At 39.4% G+C, this 17,105-nt stretch overlaps 1 protein-coding gene across 1 annotated transcript in view; it reads left to right on the top strand.

Annotated features, from left to right (window-relative positions):
- The first annotated feature begins 1,267 nt into the window (after positions 1-1,267).
- Positions 1,268-17,105, top strand: part of LOC101531945 (OX-2 membrane glycoprotein-like) — a 32,225-nt gene continuing 16,387 nt past the window's right edge. Inside the window, exon 1 of the mRNA XM_058661871.1 lies at positions 1,268-1,409. Coding sequence (XP_058517854.1) covers positions 1,346-1,409 — 64 coding nt within the window. The 5' untranslated portion in view covers positions 1,268-1,345. The remainder of the gene's footprint in view (positions 1,410-17,105) is intronic.

Genomic DNA, 17,105 nt, shown 5'->3' on the forward strand with positions numbered 1-17,105 from the left:
ACAAGGAATGACTCATTTCCTACCCCCACAGAAGTAACAATGCTACTCGTTGATTCAGAGGCTGTTGGACACCAGAGACTTCCTTGTTCACGATAAATGAGCACCCCCCCCACCTCCTCCATAGTTTCAGAAGTAATAGATGTCCCCTTATCTGTAACACATAATCTATAACCAAAAACCAATCACTATCACAATGTAAGAAAAGTGCCGAAGAAAGAAATTCCAGTTTTGAAATGCATTGTTAGGTTGTGAACTGTTAGGGAATGAGCCCAGTTTTTCCCAGATATTCGTGAAAGGAAGACATCTTGCATAAGCTGGTGGGAATTTATGCACATCAGATGTCAATAAACAGTTGACTCAGTTGGAATTTGAGGAGAAAAGTGGGAAACCAAAAGCGCTGGCCAAGAATGTTTTCTCTCTTTATAAGGTAGTATGTATGGACAAGAAGAGAGAAGAGTTTATAAGACAGGACAATAATATATATGGCTATTTTATTTCTTTATTTTCATTTTATTTTATTTTTAGATTCATTTTATTTATTTTAAAGAGAGAGATAGAGAAAGCTTCTATTGGCTTGTTCACTCCCGAAATGGTTGCAGTGGCCAGAGCTACAGGTTGAAGCTATAATCCAGGAGGCTCCCATGTGATTGTAGAGGCTCAAGCGTGGTCAATCCTCTATTGCTTTCCCAAGTCCACGAGCAGAAAACTGGATAGGAAATGGATTAAGTAGACTCAAACTAGTTCCCATATGGGATACCAGTACTCCATCAGCAGCTCAGCCCATGATGCCAAAATGCCACCTTCTATTTTTATTTTAATAAGTAAATTATATTTAACTTGAATGTTAAATACAGATGCTACAAGAAAGTCAGTTTCAGATTTTTCTATCCCAGTTGTTTAACAGGAGAAGTCATACAGATTTAGGTGCAAAGAATATTTTTGGAGATAATAGCATAACTATAAAAATACAAGTTTCCTTTGCCCTCAGTCCTTGAGAATTAAGCAAGATTTTTATCTGTGATGGAGAAAATAACAGAACATAAACGTTAGGAAAGGCTTAGTAACACTTGGTAAAAGAACTATTTAAATTCCACCCTGTACCCCATGCAAGCAGGCAAATTTTTAGAGCTTTAGCATGACTGATATGTGAACCACAGAACAATCACCAGAAACACATCTTCACAGACCAGTGTTGCAACAGAACTTTAAGTTGAGCAAGTTCAGAAACGGAAACTGATAAGCTGGTGTGAATGTCCGTAGCCTAGGTGATTTTTCCTTTCTGTCTAGAGTTCAGTTAGAAAAAAAAATACTTGCAGCATTAGTGAAGATTTTGCCACCAAGTTCCATGGGTTTTCCACTCCATCAAATTTTCCATCTCTTCATGCTTCCCATCTGGGCACAAGGACCAGGTAACTACCCACTTTTTCTCTTAAAACTGGCTAGCTGGAAATCAATGATTTTTAAAAATACCAGGCTGTACACTGTTCATTTTCATAAATATTGGTCAGTGGCATATTGTTCATGGATCCATTTGCTAATCATTTGGCTATCCTGCTATGTAGTCACCAGAAATTGAATTGGAGAATATTTGAAATTATGACTAAATAAATGATACTGAAAGAAAGAAAGTAGGCACTGCTTCTAAAGTATGGCAGTTAATTCTAACTGGTAGTCATAAACTAGCTAGAGGCATGGGAATCCTGTGCTACTACTTTGTATTTTGTAGAGTTTCTTGTAGATTTTAAGTTTGATCTGTTCATGATCATTAACAAGTTTTTGGTTTTTCAAAAACCAAAACTTGTCAAGTGAAGCAGGCCAGTTTTCAGTTGTAGCCCTCTAGATTGTGAGTTTGTGTCTTGTTACTCCTGAGGTGTGTTAAGAATTTAACACTGAGTGCTGTTGTTTTCTGGGATTTTAAGTTATTTGATTGAAGCATCTAACTTGCATTTGTTTAGAGTCATTCTGATTCACGGTAAAGGCCAAAGTTAGTGTCCTGAGGAATTCAGAATAGGAAAAGAGCCAGTTGGTTTTTGGAGAAGAATCAAAAAATTGTGATAACTTCTGATTTAGAAGTTTTTTTTTTTCCAGGATGAGGTAGAATATGAATTCAGTTCAGTCGAAATCGAATGATGACAAATGCTAGGGGTAAAAGAAGGATGAGAGGTAGAGGAAACATGTGTCTGTGTAACTTCTTCAGAACTTACTTTGCCATCTAAAATCTACAATGAGAAAGGCCGATTCTGTCTATCATCAAGTAGCTCAGAATCCAGTAAAGTAGACGAACATGCTTATAGTAAGTGTTCTGAAAATGGCGAAATTTTTTGATTGCTACCTTTTTGTGTTGCTATTCTGGCTATATTTACACAGGAGAATACTTCTAAAACTTGGTGGAAAATGGAATTCAGAGTTTGTTGGTATAAAAACATGCTTACAATCCATGCATAATTTTCACAGCACATATTTCACAGTGTTCTTGAAGACTAATTGTATTATTGTCTTTCGCTGAAGGAAGAGACCACCTTGCCTATATAACTGTAACATCCTGTGGTGATTTGTAAATGTTAGTACCTCCAAATATTCTTACTCTATTTGATTGCTTCTGAGTCACATATCATTAAGACCATTGTTTCAGATTTAAAAACTTGAGACTTAGAAAGGCAAGTGGTTGCTGCAACAACATACTCTTAGACATCAGCCCAGGCACAGGATTCTTGTTTGCAAATGAAGTACTATTTATATAACAGACCATTAATGTATGTATTGCATAGTCTACATTGTATATAATCTAGATCGAGGACTTTTGGAAAGATTGTGCAATTCTAATATGAGTATCATGAAAATATATATGAAGACTTTTTTAACCTTTGAATTTAAGTAAAATAATTATATAGGTAAGCATGCAGACAGAAACTGTAGTTTTCTTGTGGTAATCACGTGCCTCTACCCAAGACAGGACAGGAAGAGAACATTGGCAGTGTCTCAGGTCTTACTCCTGCTCCCTTTCACTATCTTCTCTATGATTCTGGCTTCTTGCGCCACAGATTTATTTTTATTTGTGGTTGACTTTTCTTAAAATAAATGCATGGATTTCACATGTATTCATTTGTTTCTGCTTTATTTAACAATATGTCTGTAAAATGTATCTGTTCTGTTGAGACTAGGTCTAGTTCACTTATTTTCTGAATTGTAAGCCTTTTAATATTTGTTACGTAACTAATGTAAAATAGCAGCATATCAATGTTCATTCCTTTTTTACTACAAAAGGCAAGACATTTATGTTTCATTGCATAACATAAAAATTTATTCTCCTGGGTAGAAATTTTATAGTAGGGTAGTTACTTAATTTTGGCTATTAAAAGTAATGCTGCTATGAACAATCTTGTTCGTGATTCTTGAAAAACTAGGCTATGAGGTATATGCCTCAGAGATATGCCTATTTTTGGCTTACAATACAACCAAGAGTTTCCCAAAGTGCCTGAAAGAATTCACTATTTCATCAGCATTGCATGAGTTGTGTTTTCCACAGATTCTCATCAAACTTGAGATTGTCTTTCATTTCAGTCATGCCACCCTATTTCTATCAAATTGTCCGTCCTTGTCTTATTTTTCTGTGGATTATATCAGTATTAATATATTAGGGTGCAAATCCTGTACCAGATATTCATAGCAAGTATCTTCTCAAAATCTGTGTTGCCTTCTTACTTCTGAAGATGAATCTTCTTATTAATGAGTTATTTTTTTAAAAAATAGGCCACATTCTCACTTTTTCAGTATTTTAAACTATCCAAGTATTTAAGAAATCACTACCCATTTCTGCCATGTGGATGTACTACAATGCTTTACTTAAAAGAATTATGTATAATGGGCCTGGCATGGCGCCTCAATTGGCTGATCTTCCTCTCTCGGTTCCAGGATCCCATATGGGCACTGATTCATGTCCTGGTTGCTTGGCTTCTGATCCAGCTCTCTTTATATCCTGGGAAAGCAGTGGAGGATGACTCCTGCACTCATGTTGGAGACCCAGAAGAAGCTCCTGATTCCTGGCTTCAGATCAGCTAAGCTTTGGCCGTTGTGGCCACTTCGAGAGTGAACCAGTGAATGGAAGATATTTCTCTCTGTTTCTCCTCTGTGTAAATATTTCTTTCCAACAAGAAACAAATTTTTTAAAAAATTGTATATCATTACCTTTAAAGGAATTTCTATACTGATTATAGGTAGGGGTATAATTTTCTTACATATAGGCATCTCATTGATCCAGCATCTTTTATTGAACAGAATTCTATGATGAAAAAAAACAATTCAGATTGTGTATTCAGGCAAACAAGCTTTTTATACTAGTCCTGTTTTACTGGTAAAAAAAATGCTCTTGCTCAATTAAATTGCTCTAATCAGGGCCCGGCAGCGTGGCCTAGCAGTTAAAGTCCTCGCCTTGAACTCACTGGGATCCCATGTGGGCGCCGGTTCTAATCCTGGCAGCTCCACTTCCCATCCAGCTCCCTGCTTGTGGCCTGGGAAAGCAGTCGAGGATGCCCCAAAGCCTTGGGACCACGCACCCACGCATGGGAGACCCGGAAGAGGTTCCTGGTTCCGGGCTTTGGATCAGTGCAGCACCGGCTGTTGCGCTCACTTGGGGAATGAATCATTGGACAGAAGATCTTCCTCTCTGTCTCCTCCTCTCTGTATATCTGACTTTGTAATAAAAATAAATAAATCTTTAAAAAAATTGCTCTAATCAGTACAAATCTAAGAATCAATCAATCATATATAATCATCCTTTCCCAATCCTATGCAATGTGTTGCTGTTTCTATATTCTATCCCATTTTATTTTCTTATACTTGAATCTATAATGCATTTTTTCTAATTTAATTTTGTCTGAATTATAAGTGTTCAGTTTATTGTTTTTTTTAAGATTTTTAAAGTTATTTTTATTGAAAGGCAGACATACAGAGAGAGAGATACAGAGAGAAAGATATTCAACCACTGGTTTTGCTCCCAAAATGGCCCTAAAGGCTAGAACTGAGCTGATTTGAAACCAGGAGCCAGGAGCTTCTTCCAGGTCTACCACGTGGGTACAGGATCCCAAGGCTTTGGGCCATCCTTTACTGCCCTCCCAGGCCACAAGCAGGGAGCTGGATGGGATGTGGAGCACCCGGCATACAAGGCTATGGTTTAGCTACTAAGCTATGGCGCCAGACCTAGTTTACTGTAGGATAAAGAGCCTCTTAAAATTAATTTGAATGAGCTGACTTGGTGACAATGCAGGCTAATCTTCCACCTGGAAAATGGGCATCCCTTATGGACACTGATTTGTGTCCCAGCTGCTGGACTTCGGATCCAGCTTTCTGCTTCTTGCCTAGGATGGCAGAGGAGAATGGCTTATGTCCTTGAACCCCTGTATGTATGTGGGAGACTTGTAGGAAACTCCTGTCTCCCAGCTTCAAATGGGCTCAGCTGTGACTACTGCGGTTCTTTGGGGAGTGAACCAACAGATCTCTCTCTCTTTCTCCCCATCCCTGCCCCTCTTCTCTCTCCATCTCGCCTTCTTTCTCTAAAATGTTTAAATTGGAAATAAATAAATCTTTAAAAATTATTATTATTTTTGTCTGTTTACTTGGAAAGCAGTTTCAAAGAGAAGAGAGAGAGCAAGGGAGAGAATCTTCCAGCCCCTGCTTCACTACCCAAATGACTGCAATGGCTGGGGGGTGGGCCAGGTTAAAGTAAGGAGCTTCTTTCGAGATTTCCACTAGAGTGTAGGATCCCAAGCACTTGGATCATCCTCTTCTGCTTTCCCAGCTGTATAGCAGGGAGCTGTATAAAAAGTAGAACATCTGGGACTTGATGTAATGCTATAGCCTGACATATGGGATTTCAGCATCGCAGGCAGGTGCTTAACTTGTGACATCACAATGCTGGCTCCAACTTGTTGTCTTGAATTTTTTAGAATCAACTTGTAAATTTCCAGAGTTAAAATTTTAAGAAGTGTTTGAACTGTATTAGATTTTCTTTGAATATAAAAATTTATGTGGAGAGAATTTTCCTCTTTACAGTTCCTTTTCTATCTGCAAATATTGTGCATGCCTCTGTCTATGTAGGACTTTAATTATCTCAGAAACAACAGGTAGCTTTTATTGGAGAGGTTTTGTATATCCTCCAGTGAATTTATTGCTGTATAATTTATGGGGGGGCAGATGATCTATTGTAAATGTTGTTTTCTGGTGCCAATCTTGTACCTGCTTATTACATTTCTACAGAAATACGACTGATTTTATTTTTAGAATAGTTTTAGGTTTATAGGAAAATTGAGAAACTAGTAGAATTTAAGTATGTCCCCTCTCCCAGTTGTTTTCTGCTATTACTATAGTAAATTAGTATGATATATTTGTTAAAATTAAGAAGTCAAATTTGATACATTGTTCTTAACAGGAAGTCATAGTTAATTCAAAAGTTTTTTGTTTTTTACTTAATTTTCTTTTTCTTTTTTAAACATTTACGTGGCCATTTCAAAGGCAGAGTTGCATACACACACACACACACATCACTTCCATCTTCTGGCTTCTTCTCTGATGGCTGCAAGAGAACCAGGAGTTTAGTAGGGACCCAAGTGCTTGGGCGACCCCAGGAGCATTAGTAGGATCTGGATATGAAGTGGTGAAGCTTGCTGAGGTGTGGCAAGCAGCAGTTCAGCCCACTGTGGCACAGTGCTGGGCCTCATGTCTTCTTTTCTAGAACAGAGTACAGCCCAGGATACCTCAACACAGTCCGGCGTCACGACTTCGTAGGCTCCCTCACTGCCATTCTGGTCATGTGTGAGTTCCTCAGACTTCCCCGCTTATGGATGAGTTTGCCTATTTTGAGAAGTCACAAGTTTTGTAGGATTACTGTTTACCAAAATCTGTCAGATTTTTTTTTTCATGATTAGCATGGGTATGAGTTTTCAGGAGAAACCTCACAGCAGTAAAACACAGTTTTCATCACATCTTTTCAAATGTAGATACTACATGTTCTTGCAGCAGCATTTGTCATACAGCTTGATTTTCAGACTACAGCCTGTATCTTTGGGGATTGTTATTTTCCTAAATTATGCTTTAGGAGGCTGTATCCATTAAGGGTCACTTTCCTTGTTGCAAAGCTCTGCTCTTTGACAAATGCACAGTGTTAACTATCTACTGTTGCAACACATGGAACAGTTTATCCCAAAAATCCCCGGTACCTCATCCACTCTGATTCTTCCTACTGAACTCCTGGCTAGCATTAATCATTTTTTTTTATGTCTCTGTAGTTTTATGTTTTCCAGGTTATCATCTAATTGGAACGTTACAATATGTGTTTGGCTTCTTTTGCTCAATAGTATGTATTTAACATTTATCCATGTCTATGGTGACCTGATAGATTGTATCTTATTTTATTGTAGTGAGAATCCTTCCGTGCACTAAATAATACATTGTGTAATTGTATTTGTAATTGTATAATACATTAAACTTGCAACTGTATAATAATTATTGTTGCCTGGAGGTACAATATTTAACATTCATTATCTTATAACACTCATTATCTTATTTGACTGAAACATACTCTCGGTTTTCCCCTCTGCCTAGCCCTCCCCGAATACCATGTCACTATTTGCATCTAGCAGATTGACTGTTGTACAAATTTCATATTTGTGCAATAATGCACTGTTTGTTCTTCTGCGCCTTATTGGTCAAGGTTCATCCGTGATGTACTATTGTACAGAAGTTCTTTCAGAAATACTGACTGCTATTCTCTCGTATGTAGAAACCATAATCCATATTATTATCTTTGATCTTTCAATTGATATTTAGGTTGTTTCCACTTCTTGCTAATTGTGAATGCTACTGCACCAAAAATAAGAGTGCTAATGATTATTTCATATTTTAATAAATAGGTAGGAGTGAAATTTCTATTTTATGTGAAAGAAAGATTTTTAATCTTTTAGGAATTTCCATTCTATTCTACTTTGCATGTGAATTCTGAGCAGCAGGCTTCAAACTCATTTTTCTTAGGCTGAATCACGAATCATCTATTATGTGGATGTATCAGAGCATGGTTACCCACTCACCTATCAAAGTCACCTAGGTTGCTTTATTTTCTGATAATTATGATTAAAACTGCAATAAATTTGGGCATGAATGTTTTGAGTGGAAATATTTTAAAATGAATTGGGTGAATATTAGACACATAATTACAGATGATATGGAAAGAATATGTTCACTTTTAGAAGAAACTGTTAAACTGCCATCCAAAGCAGCCCAGCACATATTGTGTCCCAGAAGAATTCTTGAGGCTCCAGATCTTCAGCAAAACTGGTATTATTTTCTTCTTAAAATCCTAATAGCCATAATAAGTGTGTGGATATGTTACCATCACTTAATTTATAATTTATATACATTTATATAATCTATTTAATTTATAATTTCCTAAGGACAAGAAAGTTTGAAAAATTTTCCCTTTGTTCCATTCAATGTTTTATGTTTTGATAAAATATTTTTAATTTATAGCAAAAGGCTTAATTACTAAATTTTGATTCAGCACATAGTTCAACAGGAAAATAGTCAGCAGCTGTAAACAACAACCAATTGAAAACTATTTAACTTCATTCGTGCAGTTAAATTTTTAAATAGTCACAAAATCATTAAAATTATCATAGTATGTAACTCCTATCAAGATTGAAAACATTGGACAAAACTCTGTTTTCAGCAAGACAGACACACATGGATGTTTCTTTCTCTCTTTTAAAAATTTATTTTTGTTTGAAAGGAGGATTTTTTCTACACAGGGAGGACAGAGAGAGATTCCATTTTCTGATTCACTCCATAAATGCCCATAACTTGCTGAGGTGAGCCAATCTGAAGTTGGAAGCCGAAAAGTGGGTGCAGGAGCCCAAAGCCTTGAGCCACCCTCTGCAGTTTTCCCAGACTATAACCAGAGAGCTGGATCAGAATTTGAGAAGCTGGAACATGAGCTGGTGCCTATATGGGATGCTGGCGCTTGCAGGCAGAGGATTAGCTTGCTATGACATTGCACTGATCTCCATTTCTTCCCTCTTTCCCTCCCTTCCCCCACCTTCCTTCCTCCCTCCCTTTCTCTCCTGCTCCCTCTCTCTTTCTTTCCGTTCATCTTAGCTCCTACCTGCAAGGGATAGCATACGATCCTTTTCTTTGAGTGCCTAGCTCATTTCACTCAACACTGGATATTCTCCAGTTCCAACCAACTTGCTGCAAATGACAAAATTTCATTCCTTTAATAGCTTAATAATATTCCATTATATATGTATACATGTGTGCATACATACACATATATGCCATATTTTCTTTATCCATCATCTGTTGATGGACACTTTGGTTGATTTTATATTGTAACTGCTTTGAACAGTGCTATGAAAACCATGGTGGAAAAGGTATCTCTTTGATGCAATGAGTGTAAGTCTTTTCGATACATACCCACTAGTCGAAATGCTGGATTATACAGAAGGTCGGAGGATAGTTTTTTTCTCTGATTTTTAACAAGATTTGCCATTGTTTTTTTTTTTTTTTTTTTTGAATTGATCATTGTAATTGAAGTTCTTTTTTTTTTTTTAATTATTTATTATTTAACTTCAGTAATTACATTGTATTATGTGACAAAGTTACATAGATACTTGGGTTCTCCCCACCCCTCCCCAAACCCTCCCACCATGGTGGATTCCTCCACCTTGTTGCATGAACACAGCTCAAGTTCAGTTGAGATTTCCCCATTGCAAGCGTATACCAAACATAGAGTCCAGCATCTTATTGTCCTGTCAAGTTCAACGGCTTCTTAGGTATACCCTCTCTGGTCTGATGACAGAGCCAGCAGAGTATCATCCCAGTCAATTGAAAGCTCCAACATACCATCAGCAAAAATTTACATCATTATGGAATTAATTGACATAGTAATGAGTAACCAATATGTTAAAAGTAAATGCGGGTTCCCAGCCACCTTCTGTGACCACCTCACCTATACTTCAATTTTAGTTTATATACAACATATAACATTCAAAACATAACTTGTTATACATAACATCATATCATCTTAAATTAAGGCAAACATGTGGTATTTAACCTTTTGGGATTGGCTCATTTCCCTTAGCATTATGGTTTCCAGTTTGGCCCATTTGGCCACAAAGAACTGCATTTTGTTTTTTTTAATAGCTGAGTAGTATTCCATGGAGTAGATGAACCATAGCTTTCTTATCCAATCCTCTGTTGATGGGCATTTTGGTTGTTTCCATGTTTTTGCAATTACTGATTGTGCTGCTATGAACATAGGAGTGCATGTTGGTTTCTCATAGAACAAGTGTTCTGGATATATTCCTAGGAGTGCTATTGCTGGATCATACGGTATGTTGTATTTGAGTTGTTTGAATATTCTCCATACTGATTTCCATAGAGGCTGTACCAGCCTGCAGCCCCACCAGCAGTGGAGTAGGGTTCCCTTTTCCCCGCAACCTCGCCAACAAGTGTCGTTGGTGCTTTTTTTCATGTGGGCCAGTCTTGCTGGCATTAGGTGGTACCTCATTGATGTTTTAATTTGGATTTCCCTTATTGCCAGGGAACTTGAGCATTTTTTCATATGTTTATTTGCCATTTGGGTTTGTTCCTTTGTGAAGTGTCTGCCCATTTCCCGTGCCCATTTCTTGAGTGGGTTGCTTGTTTTGACATTTTGGTTGTTTTGTAGCTCTTTGTATATTCTGGATATTAGCCCTCTATCACCTATGTCGTGTGCGAAGATCTTCTCCCATTCTGTGGGTTGCCTTTTTACTTTGTTGATTGTTTCTCTAGCTGTACAGAAGCTTCTTAGTTTGATGAGGTCCCAATTGTTTATTTTGGTCTTGATTTCTACTGCATCTGGAGTCTTTTTTAGGAAGTGAGGGCCTACCCCTAAGTGTTCCAGTGTGTTTCCAACATTTTCTTCCAAAAGTTTGAAGGTTTCTGGATGTAGGTTTAGATCTGTTATCCATTTAGATCTGATCTTAGTGTATGGTGAGAGATGTGGATCTATTTTTTTGTTTCTGCAGGCTATCAACCAGTTGTCCCAACAGCATTTATTGAACAGACCTTCCCATTTGCCTGGGTTGTCGTTTGTCTTTTTGTCAAAGATTATTTGGCTGTATCTGTGTGGGTTTCCTTCTGGCGTTTCTATTCTGCTCCATTGATCTTCCTCTCTATCTTTGTGCCAGTACCACGCTGTTTTGATAACCACTGCCCTATAGTATGTCCAGAGGTCCGGAACTGTGATTCCCCCTGCTAACTTCCTGTTCTTGAGGATAGTTCTAGCTATCCGTGGTTTTTTGTGCTTCCAGATGAACCTTTGGATCATTGTTTCCAGTTCCATGAAGAATGTTTTGGGCAATTTGATTGGGATTGCGTTGAATGTATATATTGCTTTTGGCAGTATAGACATTTTAATGATATTGATTTTACCTATCCAGGAGCATGGGATGTTACTCCATCTTTTGAGGTCTTGTTCAATTTCTTTTTTAAGCAGTTTGTAGTTTTCTTCAAATAAGTCTTCTACATTTTTGGTTAGATTTATTCCCAGATATTTCATACTTTTCTCTGTTATTTTGAATGGTATCTTGCTGGTTAAGTCTTTTTCCATCTTGGGGCTGTTCGTATACACTATGGCTGTTGATTTTTGTTCATTAATTTTGTACCCTGCCACTCTACCAAACTCTCGTACAAGTTCTAGCAGTCTCTGTATTGAGTCTCTTGGCTCTTCTACATAAAGAATCATATCATCTGCGTATAGTGAGAGCTTGACTTCTTCGTTTCCCATTTGGATTCCTCTGATTTCTTTTTCTTGTCTTATGGCCTCAGCGAGTACCTCTAGGACTATGTTGAATAGCAGTGGAGAAAGTGGACATCCCTGTGTTGTTCCAGATCTCAGTGGGAAGGGTTCCAGCTTTTCTCCATTCAGTATGATGCTGGCGTTGGGTTTTTCGTATATGGCTTTAATTATGTTGTGGATTTTTCCATCTATGCCTACCTTGGTTAGGGTTTTTAGTAGGAAGTGATGTTGGATTTTGTCGAAAGCTTTTTCTGCATCTATTGATACTATCATGTGATTCTTGTTTTTCAGTTTTTGGATGTGGTGTATCACATTTATAGATTTTCGAATGTTGAACCATCCCTGCATTCCAGGGATGAATCCTACTTGATCTGGATGAATGATCTGTCTGATGTGTTTTTGAATTCTGTTGGCTAGGATTTTGTTGAGAATCTTAGCATCAATGTTCATCAAAGAGATAGGTCTGTAGTTTTCCTTCTCTGTTAGTTCTCTGTCTGGTTTTGGGATTAAGGTAATGTTGGCTTCATAGAATGAGTTTGGAAGGGTTGCCTCTTTTTCTATTGTTTTGAAGAGTTTGTAGAGGATTGGGGTCAGCTCTGTTCGGAATGTTTTGTAGAATTCTGTAGTGAAGCCGTCTGGGCCTGGGCTTTTCCTTGTTGGGAGGTCTTTAATCACTGATTCAATCTCTACTTCAGTTATGGGTTTGTTCAGGTCGTTTGTTGCCTCTGGGCTAAGTTTTGGCAAGTGGTAGAAGTCTAAGAACTTTTCCATTTCTTGGTGATCTTCTGATTTGTTGGAGTTGGGTGCTTTGTAGTAATTTCTAATTATGGCCTTAATGGATGCGGTGTCTGTTGTTATGTTGCCTTTTTCATCTTTGATGCTGTTAATTCTTGCCTTCTCTTGTTTTTTCTTTGTCAGTCGGGCCAGTGGAGTGTCTATCTTGTTTATCTTCTCAAAAAACCAGCTTTTTGATTCATTGATTTTGTGTATGGTTTTTTTTATTTCTATCTGGTTGATTTCCTCCCTTGTTTTGATGATTTCTTGTTTCCTATTGTGTGTGGGGCTCTTCTGCTGTTGTTTTTCCAGTTCCTGGAGGTGTGTGTTTAGTTCCTGTATTTGGCGCCTCTCTTGGGCCTTGACATGAGCTCCAATTGCGATGAGTTTACCCCGTAGCACTGCTTTGGCAGTGTCCCACAAATTTTGGAATGTTGTGTCAGAGTTTTCATTGGTTTCCATAAATTTTTTGATCTCATCTTTAATTTCTTCTCTGATCCATTGTTCGTTTAGTAGCATATTGTTCAGCCTCCAAGAGTTTCTGTATTTCCTGGGGCATTTTGAATTGCTGATTTCCAGCTTCATTCCGTGGTGGTCTGAGAGGGTACATGGTATGATTGCTATCTTTTTGAAGTTATTTAGGTTTGCTTTGTGTCCTATCATGTGGTCGATCCTGGAGAAGGTGCCATGCACTGCTGAAAAAAATGTATAATCTGTGGCCTTAGGGTAAAAAATTCTATAAATGTCAACCAAGTCCAGTTGTTCTATTGTTTGTATGAGTTCTGTTGTTTCTTTGTTGAGTTTTTGTTTTGTTGATCTGTCTATAGTTGTTAGTGGGGTGTTAAGATCACCCACTATTATTGTGTGCATATCTATGTCTCCCCTTAAGTCCGTGAGTAATTGCTTCACGTAGCTAGGTGCGTTTGAATTTGGTGCATATATGTTCACAATGGTAATTACTTCCTGATGGATCAGTCCCTTCACCAATATATAATGTCCTTCCCTGTCCTTTTTGATGTGTGTCAGATTGAAGTCCACATCATCTGAAATTAAGACAGCTACCCCAGCCTTTTTTTCTCGTCCATTGGCATGAAATATCTGTTTCCAACCTTTCACTTTCAGCTTCTTCGAATCTCTTCTGGTTAGATGTGTCTCTTGTAGGCAACAGATAGTTGGGTGCTGTTTGATAATCCATTCTGTTAATCTATGCCTTTTGACTGGTGAGTTCAGGCCATTTGTGTTGAGAGTTAAAATTGAGAGGTTGTGATTTTGCCCTGCCATACTTGTTTTTGTGGGTGTTGATATCTGTGTTATTGCCCTTCCTTGTGTGGACTTTAGTGGGGAGACCTTCCTGTTTGCCATCTTTGCTTATGATTCACCTCCTTCTTTTCTGGAATTAGTGCATTTCTAAGGAGATTTTGTAGAGCTGGTTTTGTGCTGGCATATTTTTCTAATTTCTCTTTGCTGTGGAAGTATTTGATTTCTTTCTCAAATACGAATGAGATCTTTGCTGGGTACAATAGTCTTGGTTGACAGTTGTTCTGATTCAGGATTTGGAAGATCTTTGTCCATTCTCTTCTTGCTTGTAAGGTCTCTTCAGAAAAGTCAGCCATGATCCTGATTGGTTTTCCCCGGTATGTGATCTTTTCTCTGCTTTGTACTTGTCTCAGGATTCTTTCTTTGTCTTCGTTGGAGTGGAACTTGAGCACCATATGTCTGGGTGAAGATCGCTTTGGGTCATATCTGCTGGGAGTCCTCTGACCGTCCTGGATTTGAGCTGGATTCATGTTCCAAGTGTTTTGAAAGTTTTCCTATATAATTTCGTCGAGCACCATTTGCATTCCTGATTCTTTTTCCGCTCCTTCAGGAAGGCCAATAATCCTAATATTTGATTTTCTGAGGTTGTCTTTCATTTCTTGTATGGTCTTATTGGCTTTGTTCAGACTTGTCTCCAGCTGTTTAATGAACTGGGTGTGTTCGTTTTGTGTGTCTTCCGTTTCAGAGATCCTCTCTTCTGCTGTATTTGTTCTGTTGGTTAGGCTCTCAATTTTGTGCTCTAAGTCAAGGATTTTACTTTTCATTTGTTGTATTTCTGAGGCTATGTGGTTCTTGAATTCCTTGAAGTCCTCCCAATTCTTCTCATTGTCTCTGACATATTTTAACATTATTTTTTTGAATTCCTTGTCTGGTAGATCTTCTATGTCTTCATCTCGCATCTCCGAAATAGACATTGGCTTTCGATCCTTTATTGGTAGGGTGTTGGCACTCTCATCTGGATCATTACCTTTTCTGGTATTTCTTCCCATTGTGTTAGTGTTTCTTTTTTGAGAGACCTAGGCAGCAGTATGCTGAGGGGTCTCCAAGCACTATCCTGTAGAGATCGGAGTCTGCAGGTGTGGAGTAGCAGGGTGTGGGAATTTTCAAGGCACTTTTGGTGCGTCTCCAGAACACTGGACCTCAGAGCGCCACTTCCAGGGCCCAGAGGATTCAAAGCGCACTCTCAGCTCGTCCCCTACAGGTATGCTACCACAGGGCGTGGGGGAGTGAAGGCACTCTCTGTGCGCGCCCCCTGTGCACTGGATCACAGGGCTCGGAGCAAGGGACTATAGGGCGTGGGGTGTTCCAGGTGCTCTCTGGAAACGCCTCCTGCGCAGGCCCGCCCACCCCAGCACTTGCAGGGGACCGACCGCCCCGGCGCTAGCAGGGAACTGCCCAGCCCAGAGGCGTGCTTGGGTTCCTGTGGGATAGCACCGCCCAGCTGAGTGCCAGACCGCAAAGGCACAGGGGAGTATCCAGTGTGCCTTTTGCCTTTCTCCCAGACACAGTTTTGGCAGTTTCAAGGCACTCGCCCTGTGTCTCTAGAGGCTGGAGTCTGGGGGGGGGGAGGGGCGGGGAGACGAGCACCAATTGTGTTCAGGCTCTGTCCGTGCCCCTGGGGGGCCAACTCCCGAAGCCTCCAACCCACCACTGTCCCCACCCAACTCACTCAAACCTCAGGTTCTTGCAGTCTGCCTCTTCCTCTGGTGGGAATCCTGGCCGCTGGTGCGTCTCCCGACTGCTGCGTCCGTTGCTGGTCTCCGCGGGTCGCGATGGAGCCTGGAGGCTGCGGCTGGTGCAGGTCCCGGGGGTTGGCGACCAGGGTGGGCAGATGCCGGCGGGTCCCGGTGATTCAGGGTCCTGGTGTCCGCAGCGGGGCAGGTCCTGGCGAGTCCTGGTGACCAGGGTGAGCAGATGCCAGCGGGTCCCAATCACCGCCGGTCCTCACGGCCACAGCGTCTGCGGGTCGGTCTTTGGGTGGGTCGGCGGCTTTCAGCGTCTGCACTCAGAGGTGACTCAGCAGGTCAGGAGCGGAAAGTCGTCTTCCCTGTCCTTTGCTTTGTTTTTCCCTGGTTGCTCTTCCGAGTTGTGTGGATTTTTTTGGCTCCACACTGTCCAGGGAACTTCACGTTCTTCTCCCTGTAGTTCTATGCTGCTCCACTTACGCTTTTGTCGCGTTCTAGCCCTCTCTGTCTGTGAGCTCTCTCACAGTCTTTCTCCTATATCGGCCATCTTGCGAGTCCCCCGCCATTGTTTTTTTCTCAAGTTTGTATATAATGTGCTTTGCTTTTCTTTTTGAATTTGGCTTCAAATGTATCATTAATTTTGCAAAATTCTGAAGCATTATTCAAAAATTCTTAATTTTTCCTTTCTCCTTATATTTCAATTGTGCATGATACACTTTTTAAGAATGTCTCATTGTTTTGGATATTTTATATTTTAATCTTTTTTCCTTGAAAATTTCTATTGAAATATTTTCCAGACAGCAGTTCTTTCCTTGGCACTGTCCAACCTATTCATAAACCCATCAAAGGCATTCTTCGATCTGTTGTTATTTATGGTCTTCAATTTTATTCTTTATTACAGCTTTTGTATCTCTGCTTACATTAGCCATCTGCTCTGGCATGGCATCTATATTCTCTATTTAAAGCCTTACTATATTGATCAGTCAGTTTAAATTCTTCACCTGAAAATTCCAAGTCTGTTTTATCTGAAAGTGTTTTTGGTTCCTTCCTATGTTTCTCCAAATTGTCTTTTTACCTGCCTTCAAAGAAAGAGATTTGTTTATTTCTTTGAAAGGTGGATTATGGAAAGAGAGAGAGAGGGATCTTCTATTAGCTGATTCATTCTCCAATTGGTCCCAGTCGTCAGAGCTGGTCCAGGCCAATACCAAAAGCCTGCAGCTTCATCTGAGTCTCCCATGTGGGTATAACAACCCATGTACTTGGGACATGCGCTGCTTTTTCCAGGTGCACTAGTGGAAATCTGGGTTGAAAGTGGGGCAGTAGGTACTTAAACTGACATTCATGTTGTGCCACAATGCCATTCTTTTTCTTGCCTTTGAAAAAAATTGTTTATTTATTTATCTGGAAAACACATACACACAGAATGAGAGAGACAGATCTTCAATCTTCTGATTAACTTAACAAATGCTTGCAACAGGTAGCTCTGTGTCAAGCAGAAGCCA

Source organism: Ochotona princeps, chromosome 3, assembly GCF_030435755.1.
Source record: "Ochotona princeps isolate mOchPri1 chromosome 3, mOchPri1.hap1, whole genome shotgun sequence".
Classification (NCBI taxonomy): Eukaryota; Metazoa; Chordata; class Mammalia; order Lagomorpha; family Ochotonidae; genus Ochotona; species Ochotona princeps.